Below are 13,154 nucleotides of genomic sequence, written 5' to 3' on the forward strand. Positions count from 1 at the left end.
GTTACTGTGGGTGGAGGACAGGGGCCCGGGTGTTGTGAGGTTGTAGGGCTCCCTGGGGGGAGAGCAACCCAGGGCCACCCCCAGGAGCCCCGACCCAGGAAGCCTGCTTTGTAATGACCATTGACCGGAGAAGGTTCCATGTGGTGATGTGCCGGCAGGCTGCATTTGGGAAGCACCGTCCATCCCTTTCTTAAGGAGGTTGTTTAATAATTCTGATTCTGTGACTGTAAAGAGCATGTTAAGTGGGTCTCCTTCATGCCTCAGATACCCTTTAAGCCGAAAAAGCCCTCCGTCCCCCAGTCACTGAAGCAGTTTTCCTTACGCTTTCCAGAAAAGTTACTCTTGGGTTGGAAAGTTTCAGATTCAAAGCAGAATTTTTCAGAAAGATCTGAGCAAGTGAAAATGGGGGAGGAAAGAATAGTTATCGTATTTAGAGGGTTTCAAAATATGAACCCCAGCATTCTCAAGTTAAAATACTATGGTCCTGTTTCGCCACTGCTTTGCGCTTTGTGTAGTCATTTACACCTAAGTAAAAGGAGTGCAAAGTGGGGTCAAATGCTACTAGCTATTCTGAGATGCTAGAGTTTGACGTGTACTTTGCACCGATGTAAATGACTCTTGCAAAGAACTTGGCAGTGGAGAATCAATCCTTTGGACTAGAATCAATCCGGCTGCTTACTTTTGATGCTGAAATGGGAGCCTGAGCTCTTTTGAACATCTGGCTCCTGGTTGTGAGTGCTCTTTGGAACTTCTGGCCCTAAATATCTAGCCTCTGCTGACATCTGCTGGTTTCTTGGTGATAGAGATTTCATTTTTTGGCTGTGGATTCAGCAGAAGAGAAAGAGGCACTCTCCAGGACATGGCATCAATACATAGGCTTTGTCTACCCTGCCAAGTTGTCGACAAAACTTTTGTCTTTCATGGGTGCTTAATCCCCCTGCAAAAGACAAAAGTTTTGCCACGGCAAGTGGCAGTATACTCCTGCCGACAAACTGAATGCTGCTTGCGGGGGTGGAAGTATTTTGTCTGCAAAAGTGAGGACAAAGAGCATTTACACGTGCCGACTTTTAGCAACAGGGCTGTGTCTACACAGCCCTGTCGTTAAAAGCTGTTTGGTGTAGACAAGCCCTAAGTGTAGTTGGTGAGCTCGGACATTGGCACACCAGCCTGGGTTCTGGCACTGTAACCCCCTAATTTCCATCCAAGCTGTCTCTTCTAACAGCATAGTCAAATACGCAGACTGAATACATTGCTGGTCAAAATTTTGTGTTGCTGTGCAAGATGGGCTCCTGCCATTCGTATTGGAGACAGTGTTTTAGCAATGCTCCTGAAGCAGTGCGGTTATTTTATTTAGCCTCTGTAAGAAGTGAAAACCTCACAAGCAAATGTATGCTAGGACTCAAATCAGAGCATTGCAGAAATGTTCTCCAGGCAGTTCTGAGTACTCACTTGTGACCAGTGCTGCAGTGTGCATGTGTGTGCCCTTGTGCTTGGATTTGAAGCAGAGGGAATGGCATATGTGGCAGGAAATTCTGCAGGTCCTCCTCTCGGAGATTCCACTGGATCATAGAATCATAGGACTGGAAGGGACCTCAAAAGGTCATCTAGTCCAGTCCCCTGCACTCAAGGCAGGACTAAGTATTATCTAGACCATCCCTGACAGGTGTTTGTGTAACCTGCTCTTAAAAATCCCCAATGATGGAGATTCCACAACCTCCCTAGGCAATTTATTCCAATACTTAATCACCCTCACAGGAAGTTTTTCCTAATGTCCAACCTAAACCTCCCTTGCTGCAATGTACGCCCATTGCTTCTTGTCCTGTCCTCAGAGGTTAAGAAAAAAAAAATTTCTCCCTCCTCCTTGTAACAGCCTTTTATGTACTTGAGAACTGTTATCATGTGCCCCCTCAGTCTTCTCTTTGCCAGACTAAACAAACCCAATATTTTCAATCTTCCCTCACAGGTCATGTTTTCTAAACCTTTAATCATTTCTGTCGCTCTTCTCTGTATTCTCTCCGATTTGTCCACGTCCTTCCTGAATAGTGGCGCCCAGAACGGGACACAATACTCCAGTTGAGGCCTAATCAGCGCTGAATAGAGCGGAAGAATTACTTCTCGTGTCTTGCTTACAACACTTCTGCTAATACATCCCATAACGATGTTTGCTTTTTTTGCAACAGTGTTAGACTGTTGACTCATATCTAGCTTGTGATCCACTATGATGCCCAGATCCCTTTCCGCAGTACTCTTTCCTAAGCAGTCATTTCCCATTTTGTATGTGTGCAACTGATTGTTCCTTTCTAAGTGGCGTACTTTGCATTTGTCCTTATTAAATTTCATCCTGTCTACTTCAGACCATTTCTCCAGTTTGTTCAGATCATTTTGAATTTTAATCCTATCCTCCAAAGCACTTGCAACCTCTCCCAGCTTGGTATCGTCTGCAAACTTTATAAGTGTACTCTCTATGCCATTATCTAAATAATTGATGAAGATATTGAACAGAACTGGACCCAGAACTGATCCTTCCGGGATCCCACATGTTATGCCCTTCCAGCATGACTGTGAACCACTGGTAACTGCTCTCTGGGAATGGGTTTTCCAACCAGTTATGCACCCACCTTATAGTATCATAGAATCATAGAATATCAGGGTTGGAAGGGACCCCTGAAGGTCATCTAGTCCAACCCCCTGCTCGAAGCAGGACCAATTCCCAGTTAAATCATCCCAGCCAGGGCTTTGTCAAGCCTGACCTTAAAAACTTCTAAGGAAGGAGATTCTACCACCTCCCTAGGTAACGCATTCCAGTGTTTCACCACCCTCTTAGTGAAAAAGTTTTTCCTAATATCCAATCTAAACCTCCCCCACTGCAACTTGAGACCATTACTCCTCATTCTGTCATCTGCTACCATTGAGAACAGTCTAGAGCCATCCTCTTTGGAACCCCCTTTCAGGTAGTTGAAAGCAGCTATCAAATCCCCCCTCATTCTTCTCTTCTGCAGGCTAAACAATCCCAGCTCCCTCAGCCTCTCCTCATAAGTCATGTGTTCTAGACCCCTAATAATTTTTGTTGTCCTTCGCTGGACTCTCTCCAATTTATCCACATCCTTCTTGTAGTGTGGGGCCCAAAACTGGACACAGTACTCCAGATGAGGCCTCACCAATGTCGAATAGAGGGGAACGATCACATCCCTCGATCTGCTCGCTATGCCCCTACTTATACATCCCAAAATGCCATTGGCCTTCTTGGCAACAAGGGCACACTGCTGACTCATATCCAGCTTCTTGTCCACTGTCACCCCTAGGTCCTTCTCCGCAGAACTGCTGCCTAGCCATTCGGTCCCTAGTCAGTAGTGGTGCATTGGATTCTTCCATCCTAAGTGCAGGACCCTGCACTTATCCTTATTGAACCTCATCAGATTTCTTTTGGCCCAATCCTCCAATTTGTCTAGGTCCTTCTGTATCCTATCCCTCCCCTCCAGCGTATCTACCACTCCTCCCAGTTTAGTATCATCCGCAAATTTGCTGAGAGTGCAATCCACACCATCCTCCAGATCATTTATGAAGATATTGTACAAAACCGGCCCCAGGACCAACCCTTGGGGCACTCCACTTGATACCGGCTGCCAACTAGACTTGGAGCCATTGATCACTACCCGTTGAGCCCGACAATCTAGCCAGCTTTCTACCCACCTTATAATGCATTCATCCAGCCCATACTTCCTTAACTTGCTGACAAGAATACTGTGGGAGACCGTGTCAAAAGCTTTGCTAAAGTCAAGAAACAATACATCCACTGCTTTCCCTTCATCCACAGAACCAGTAATCTCATCATAAAAGGTGATTAGATTAGTCAGACATGACCTTCCCTTGGTGAATCCATGCTGGCTGTTCCTGATCACTTTCCTCTCATGCAAGTGCATCAGGATTGATTCTTTGAGGACCTGCTCCATGATTTTTCCAGGGACTGAGGTGAGGCTGACTGGCCTGTAGTTCCCAGGATCCTCCTCCTTCCCTTTTTTAAAGATTGGCACTACATTAGCCTTTTTCCAGTCATCCGGGACTTCCCCGGTTCGCCACGAGTTTTCAAAGATAGTAGCTCCATTAAGGTTGTGTTTCCCTAGTTTGTTTATGAGACGGTCATGCGAGACAGTATCAAAAGCTTTACTAAGTCAAGATATACTACGTCTACTGCTTTCCCCCCATCCACAAGGCTTGTTACCCTGTCAAAGAAAACTATCATGCTGGTTTGACATGATTTGTTTTGACAAATCCATGCTGACTGTCACTTATCACCTTATTATCGTCTAGATGTTTGTAAATTGATTGCTTAATTATTTGCTCGATTATCTTTCCGGGTACAGAAGTTAAGATGATGGGTCTGAATTACTGGTCAGGAAGACTCGATTTAATCATGGATTTCTTCATAAAGGTGCATTCTGGAATATGCCGCTCAAACAGTTTCAGTTTTGTTTCTACTGCCTGTCCCTCCCTTGTCACATTTATCTCCAGACTTCTTCTCCTTGTTCAGATCTATTCTGCCCCCACCAATCTTTTATTCACTGAACTTTTTGAAATTTTGCACTTTTAAAGAGAGGCAAGGGATTGACTCTGTGTTCACAAATTTGCAGCGGGACAATAAGGTTGAGGTCTGTTATTTCTCACCTCTGTATATTTATTTATTTATTTTAAAACATTTTTGTTGTTAACAAGCATATTATCTCTGGAGACACAAATCCACAGTTTGAGAACTGCAAAACTAAGCATCTCTGATGGTATCTTCTAGACTGAGCACTGAGTCCCAGTGGGTAGATAGAAAGATTAACCTAAATAATCTATACAGAAGCCTCAGGAACCCCATAAAATTGGGTCCCTAGTCCATGAACTATTGGAACTCGTTTACAAAACTTTCTTAAACATTACATGAATATATTGTCTCATACTATAGAATTAGAATTTATAATCCCTATTCCATGATGAGATATCTTTGAGCTATAATGTATCTTAAATCCTTTTTGAGGAAAAAGATAGTTTTAATTATCAAAAAAATCTGATTTAAATAAAAAAAAATCCGATTTTTTAACTTTTTTTTAAAATCATTGATTTTTATCCAATTTGATGGCAGATTACTCCTGTGCCCCAATCAGAGGTCTAATGGGACTTCTTTTCCTCTGCCCACAGAGGCCAAAAGTTTCAAGCCTGAGTGCCTAAAGTTTAGGCTCCTAAATCCATGCCTAGCTGTTTAAGTAAGTAGTTTGACTTTCAGCAGCGTCACTTAGATACCTAAATATGGACCCAGGAGTTTAACTTTAGGCAACCAGCTTTGAAAATCTTAGTCAGAAGAGACAGTGGTGTCCATGTTGGCCAAACAACGCAAGGTCCTACACTCAACTTGATAGCATTTCTCTGTTTGTCTGCATATAACACAATAATTTTTGAACACTGCATCTGATCTCTTCCAAAACTTCAGGGAAAGTTCTAGGCCTCAGTGGGCAGAAGCCTATTGATTTTGATAAAAATTGGAAAAGGAGAACAGGAAAATAAGAAACCCACGGAGCCTCTGGCATGCATATCCCTTAGCTTTAAACAGGTCTGTAATTGTCTATAGATCAAAGAACTAAAGAATTAACACCTTTCAGCATAACAATGCGGCATGCCTCTGTCTCAGCTCTACCCTTCCTCCCAATGCAGTTTCAAATGTCAGCACCCTGAATGACCAATTTTCAGACAGAAAGGAAAGAAATAATGTAACTATTGACAAGTTATACACATGGATAATTTGAGGGGGATAAGAGAAGAGCACCTAGATGACCTAGTTTTGGGGGGATGGAGGGATGTAAGGAAATCGGCAGGTGTACAGAACATGCCGATCTAATGGTAACTCTTCTGTTTTGTCCTAGTGTGGAGCACTGCTATTAAAAAGCACCCATTTCAGAGGGAGCACTTATATCACAGATATTTGAAACTGGGGCTCTTCAGTCTAGCAGAGAAAGGTATAACAGTCTTATGGCTGGAAGTTGAAGCTAGACAAATTCAGACTGGAAATAAGGTGTGAATTTTTAACAGTGAGAATAATTAACAATTGGAACAATTTACCAAGGGTCGTGGTAGATTCTCAATGACTGGCCATTTTAAAATCAAGATTGGATGTATTTCTAAAAGATCTGCTCTAGGAATTATTTGGGGGCAGTTCTCTGGCCTGTGTAGACAGACTAGATGATCCCAGTGGTCCCTTCTTGCCTCGGAGTCTATGAATGAATCACTGTGTGTGCAATGAGCTCAGCCTGCAGAAGCAATGAAGTGCAGGACATCCTGTACCAGATACAGCCAAGTGGTTATTTTCTCATTCACTCCAATAAAATGTTAATTGGATTTGGTTTGTTTTAAACAGAGCATTGGTTATAGACATGGACTATAAGGTGGATAGACAGCTGGCAAGATCAGGGGTCTCAAACTCAAATCACCACAAGGGCCACATGAGGATTAGTACATTGGCCCGAGTGCCGCATCACTGACACCTTTTAATACTAAGATACAAAAGCCCCTACCTCTGCTCCTGGCATTTGAAGCATGTCAAAACATTCATATTTGTGTTACTGTCACTCACCGTAAGCCTTAACTTTATATGTATATTAGGGTAATTCTGCTCCTCTTTTCACTCTCTCTAGCTCATTTCTTTCTCTGTGTATTTTCACATCACAAGTTAAAACTCCGCTATATCTCCAAAACTGCAACATGTCCATTTCAGAGTCCACTGAAGTTCCCAATGCTCAAGGCCACACTTTGGGAGTTTTCAATGGCATGATGTTTACTGCTGTTAACTTTGATTGTTAAAGATTTCTGAATCCCTTATCATGCTGTATTATTAGAGTGAAAGTAACAGTGTGAAAGGGTTACTTGGGACATGGTATAGCTCTTATGTTTAAAATCACAATTTAAGATGTTAATAGGTAAAAAAAACAAAAAACTTAAGGGCCTCATCATACAAACAGTTACTCATGACTCCTGTAGGAATCCATGTGGAATGGGGTCTCTATGAATTCTGGGAACAGGCTGATGGGGAGATTTTCCAAGCCACAAAAGGGCAGATAGGCACCCAGGCCCAGATTATAAAACGTATTTAGGCGTAGCTATGCTCAGCATCGCAACACCTAACTGATTTAGGAATCTAAATCCTGTCATTGATGGAATTTAGACTTCGAAGTGCCTAACTTCCTTTTGAAAATGAGATCTAGGCTCCTAAGTGAGATCGGTGTTCAACACGGAGTGCAGCAACACCTGAACAACTTGAACCGTCTGGGCCCTGATGCCCATTGACTTCCAATGGGAGCCGGCTGCCTTAGAAAACCTCCACCTTAATCTCTGAGGGCCAGATCTCAGACCCTTACTCATGGGGAGCAGTACTTTACTCTGCAAATAGCCTCACTGAAATCACCAGGGCTCCTCACAGAGTAAGGACCTAACCAGTGTTAGGTTTCAGAGGGGTAGCTGTGTTAGTCTGTATCAGCAAAAAAAACAAGGCGTACTTGTGGCACCTTAGAGACTAACAAATTTATTTGGGCATAAGCTTTCGTGGGCTAAAATCCACTTTTTTTTAGCCCACAAAAGCTTATGCCCAAATACATTTGTTAGTCTCTAAGGTGCCACAAGTACTCCTCGTTTTTTTTTAACCAGTGTAAGGATATCAAAATCTGACCTGAATTAGTAAATGTAGTTCAGCCAGTAAACAAAGACATACTTTAAAATATTGAACCATGTTAGGAAAAAAATCAATATCTATCCTTTTTTAAATTACTCACCATCGCTGTGTCTTACAATCATAGAATCATAGGGTTAGAAGGGACCGCAAGAGTCATCTGGTCCAACCTCCTGCCAAGATGCAGGATTTGATGTGTCTAAACCATTCAAGACAGATGGCTAACCAGCCTCCTTTTGAAAACCTTCCATGAAGGATCTTCCATGACTTCCCTAGACACTTTGTTATATTGTCCTACTGTTCTTACAGTTAGGAAGTTTTTCCTGAGATTTAATCTAAATCTGCTATGCTGTAGTTTGAACCCATTGCCTCTTCCTCTGTTGCAGTTTTCCTCCATCTTTTATATGGCAGCCTTTCAAGGATTTGAAGACTGCTATCATGTCCCCCCGTAATCTCCTCTTTTCCAAACTAAACATACCCAGTTCCTTCAGCCTTTTCTCATATGGCTTGCATTCCATCCCTCTAATTATCTTTGTCACTTGCCTCTGGCTCCTTTCCAATTTCTCTACATCCTTTCTAACAGCGGTGACCATCCTATTTACAGCATGCTCGTAGCTGCCTGTCATAAACAACCCTATTGAGGAACAGGGCTGGTATGTAAAGGAAAATCTGCCAGAATAAATTTGCTTAATCTTCAAATAAAATTTGGTTATAGTACAGCCTCTATGCCAGTGGTTCTCAAAGCCGGTCCGCCGCTTGTTCAGCGAAAGTCCCGGCGTGCCGGACTGGTTTGTTTATCTGCCGCATCCGCAGGATTGGCCGATCGCGGCTCCCACTGGCCGCGGTTCGCCGCTCCAGGCCAATGAGGACTGCAGGAAGGCGGCCAGCACGTCCCTTGGCCCGTGTCACTTCCCGCAGCCCCCATTGGCCTGGAGCAGCGAACTGTGGCTAGTGGGAGCCGCGATCGGCTGAACCTGCGGACACGGCAGGTAAACAAACCGGTCCAGCATGCCAGGGGCTTTCCCTGAACAAGGGGTGGATTGGCTTTGAGAACCACGGGTCTATACTATGTCCTAGAGCAGAAAACATCTATTGTAACTGAAGAGTGTGACACACATTCACTGGATTTTGAATCCAGGCAATAGTTCCCTGGGTGATTTTCCAAATGAAAATGCTCAGCTGGGATCCTTTAACTGCTAAACACATATGCAGGTGGTATTATTTCTGTCTGAGCAAGAATAGAGATTTCAGGGTGAAAAACAGGCTTTCCCAGTAAGTTTCCCTATGTCTTGCAGAAGTGATATCAGATGGGCAGCTTCAGTATTCAAATACGTGATCTAGTTAACGAGTATCGATATTTACCTTGTATAAACTTGTGATTTGGGGAGTTTCTGACTACATTCTTCTGCTGTAGAAAGAAAAATGGATAATTACGTTTGTAACCATTGTTTATGACCAAGTATGTATTTTATTTTACATGAACAGGAATTCATGACAAGGTACTTGAAGGAGCTAGAATTGAAAAAGAAACAGGAAGTTGGCAATATAAGACATATAGAACAAGCTGTTAATGACCTTAAGGTAAAGTGGAAACTTGCTTATTAATCAGGGAGTAGCAGCTTTCAGATGCCACCCACGCTGCAGCCTAGACAGCTGCTCAATCACAAGCATGGTTTTCTAGAGTGAAAGTAAATTTGCTGTCAAGTTTATCATGTAAATGTTGTGATTAACTTCTCTGTTCCCAATATTTTGTTACTTGGCAAAGGGCTTGTCTGTGTGGGAAGATTATATAGGTATAAGGTAAGGTATGACTATAAACCTATAAACTATATAGTTATGTCAGTATAACCAACTATGTGGACACCCATAGAAGAGGGCCTATTAGCAGTTTAGTTTGTCACTTTGGGAGCGTGTGATGGGTGTTCCCGGGGTGCAACCTTGAACTGGGGTACCGCTGAGCACTCTGTCTCACCAGCCTGGGTTCCCTCTCACACTGTGACAAGCTGCAGACCCCTCCAGGTCTTGAACTCACACAAACATTCATGGACAGGGACATACCCGAGTCATATGAATGCTTTTGCCAGTCATTCATGAACCAACAATAGAGAGGCCTCAGCCAGTTCCCCCCAGCCTAGGACCCCAGAATTGTATCGTCTTGCCCTGGTCAAAAGCTGACCAGTGTAAGTTTATTAACCAGTCTGCCCCTCCCTCAATATGGAAGGAACATGGCGCAAGCTTTTTGTTAACTGAGCTAAGATTTTTCATACACTTCACTCAAACCACACTGTTTTTAGGTAAAATGTAAAACAAATGTATTAACTACGGAAAGAGAGATTTTAAGTGATTATAAGTAATAAGGGTACAGATCAAAGTAGATTACCTAAGAAATAAAACAAAATCACAATCTGAGTTCTATTAACTAGCCAGGATTTGAATCAAGCAGTGTCTCACCCTGATAGTACAAACACTTTCAGACATAGGCGGAATCCACCTTTCCTGCCTGGGACCCCCTCCCCAGTCAAAGTCTTTGTCCTCTAGTCATGTTTCCAGGTGTTGAGTTGTGGGGAGTGTGAAGCCAAGTGATGATGTGCCTTCCCCTCTTTCATAGCTTCTGCCATGTGGAGGGAACTTCATTGTCCCAAACAAAGCTCCCAGCCCAGTTTGTGGGAAAAGTGCAGGCACAAGATGGAGTCCAGTGTCACATGATCTAGTCACATGCCCTTGCATGCTTCGATGAGTCATAGCAGCCATTATCTATATATTGGCTGAAAAGTTCACAGGAAGGCCCATGGGTGTGGATAAGCTTCTGACATCTGTTGTGTTTCTTAATGGACCGTCACCTTGAATAGTCCACTCACAGTGTGCTGGCTAGACTGGATGTAAACTACCTTGGGGGGTGTCATCTCTGGAGCAAACACATTTGAAATAGTGATACATAGTCAATATTTATAACTGGAGATACAATGACAGCACATACAATCCAACAGGATATTAATGTTCAACAGATCAAGACTTTTAGAATGATACCTCACAGGGCATACTTTGAACAAATCATATTATAATCCTCTCACCATTGTAAATATGAGGGCACCAGGGCATTGCTTTGGGGTACAGAATGTCACAGAGGGGTTTAAACTCAACTGAAAAAAGCCAGTCTTGCAGAATAAGAGTGCCCACATGGGGAGTTATACCTGTTTAACTGTACTAGTTTAATTGTTAAAAGTTTCCCATGCAGACAAGCCCAATGTCTTTCTTCACACAACGCAGAGTCAACCTGTGGAACTCCTTGCCAGAGGATGTTGTGAAAGCCAAGACCATAACAGGGTTCAAAAAAGAACTAGATAAATTCATGGAGGATAGGTCCATCAATGGCTATTAGCCAGGATGGGCAGGAATGGTGTCCCTGGCCCCTGTTTGCCAGAGGCTGGGAGTGGGCAACGGGGGACGGATCATTTGATGATTACCTGTTCTGTTCATTCCCTCTGGGGCACCTGGCACTGGCCACTGTTGGAAGACAGGATACCAGGTTAGATAGACTCTTGGTCTGTCCCATTAAGGCCGTTCTTATGTTCAATGTCAAATAGCAATCATAGTCAAACTGATACAGACGGCTTGTCTACACTACAGAGTCATGACCAGTATAGCAATGCTGGCAGCGCCCCCTAGCGTAGACGCAGCATAGCCAACAGAAGGAGTTCTTCTGATGGTATAACTATGCCACCTCCCAGAACGACATTAGCTAAGCTGAGAAAAGCATTCTTCCGTCGGGATAGTTGCATACCCCAGAGTGTTTGCTCACATAGCTACATCGGCTGGGAGTGGGGGTGGTAATTTTTTTTCACACTTCTCGTGAACATAGCTATGCTCGCAAACTGGGCGTAGTGCAAATTAAGCCATAGACCCATATTGTCTGTTGTTAGGGAGAATTAGCGAACCACTGCCTGCCTCAGAGTGACATCATAGCTTCAGCTCTGCCACAGAACAGTGTATTTCCTGTAGGCACCTGTGCATGGTGCTAGCACCTGAAACAGAAATTCTGCCCCTAGTTTCAATTCTGCAATCAGCCACTTGTTAGTGGGAGCGGAACATATGTATCTGGGAGAGCTGTACTGAAATAATTACAAACAGCAAATGATGAACCTCCTCAGCTGGTGTAAATTGATGTAGCTCTGTTGAAGTTAATGGAGCTACACTGATTTACATCAGGGGAGGATCTGACTCCAATAAAAACAGGAAACTATTACTAATTCTGTGTGGAGAACTGTTGGTGTACTCAGCCCTGTACAGGTAAAAATGGTCCCGGGCACTTACACTCCGAAAGCATCTCCATAGGGTACCCAGCAAATGGCTATCAGTGCAATCTGGAGACCTTTCCACGTTGGTTTGGACATTGACTCCGGCTGTCCCTCACATTAAGATGCCCTCGTTCCAACAATTCTTCTTACCTAACTTGTTTGATAATGGGACATAAAATATTCCCTTTCAAGCATACACAGAAATCCAGTTCCCACATCTGCCAGACTTCTGGAGTCTGCCTGATGTCACTCCAGACACTGCTAGCTAAGGGCTAGATTCTGATGCCCTTTCTCACAGTGAGTAATATCTTACTGTGTGAGTAGTCCCACTGAAGTTAAGATGCTGTCAATGAGAGTAAGGGTATCAGAATCTGTCCCTGAGCCTTTTCACCCAGAACAAAAGTAGGAAAACCCCAAACAAGTGTGGTTATCTGGACTGTGGCTGGACTATTTTTGTAAAGGAAAGCTACAGATCAATAAAACTTTGTGGGAATGTAATTTTTAAAGTCTGACAGAGAAACATCAGAGACGCTTATACTCGGAATGTGTCTGCCATTCTGTTTTTATTTGTAGGCACACGCCTCGGCTAGTAAAGCATCTCTGGCAGGGAAGTTCACCGAACTCCGGCTACTACTTGATGAAGAGGAACAGCTGACAAAAAAATTCATAAATGAAAAGACTCAGCAGGCCCTCATGATGTATGATCAGCAGACAGCGTCATGTCAAGAACGAATTCAAATCATAGAGAGCTTTTCAAACCGAGTCAGGGAGATCCAACAGCGAAGTGATCCCATTCAGTTATTACAGGTAGTAGTGTACTCTCTTTCTGCCTCTGACATTTAATGGTGAACCACTTTGGAGGCTTGTTGTATTTGCTTCTGTAGATATATACGTACAAAGTGCCTTATCCTCTCTTTCCCCCTATTAGTGCCTCTCTATTACTGCCTCTCTGAATAGTCTAGCTCCTGCCCTTCTGGTTAGTAACCCACACAGTCACGGTTCCACCTTTAGACTGGGTTTAGAATGCAGGGATTCTCGCAACAAAATTTTTGGTGACCTCAGAGTTCGGCCACCAACCCTTGCTGGTGGCCACTCTGACAATTTTTCCTAAAATACCTAATTAACTTTAGGAAAAACAAATAAATGTGTACATATACACGTCCAAA

General features: G+C 43.3%; 1 protein-coding gene across 4 annotated transcripts in view; it reads left to right on the forward strand.

Annotated features, from left to right (window-relative positions):
- The window catches only part of TRIM14 (tripartite motif containing 14), a 46,518-nt gene that overhangs the window by 673 nt on the left and 32,691 nt on the right, over positions 1–13,154 (forward strand). For 3 of the 4 annotated variants that reach the window (XM_084628436.1, XM_084628433.1, XM_084628435.1), the window contains exons 2-3: positions 9,179–9,274; positions 12,562–12,798. In XM_084628436.1, coding sequence (XP_084484562.1) covers positions 9,179–9,274; positions 12,562–12,798 — 333 coding nt within the window. The remainder of the gene's footprint in view (positions 1–9,178; positions 9,275–12,561; positions 12,799–13,154) is intronic. The other variant, XM_084628434.1, reaches the window with a different exon arrangement.

The sequence above is a fragment of the Lepidochelys olivacea genome (genome assembly GCF_965140295.1).
Source record: "Lepidochelys olivacea isolate rLepOli2 genome assembly, chromosome: 5".
Classification (NCBI taxonomy): domain Eukaryota; kingdom Metazoa; phylum Chordata; order Testudines; family Cheloniidae; genus Lepidochelys; species Lepidochelys olivacea.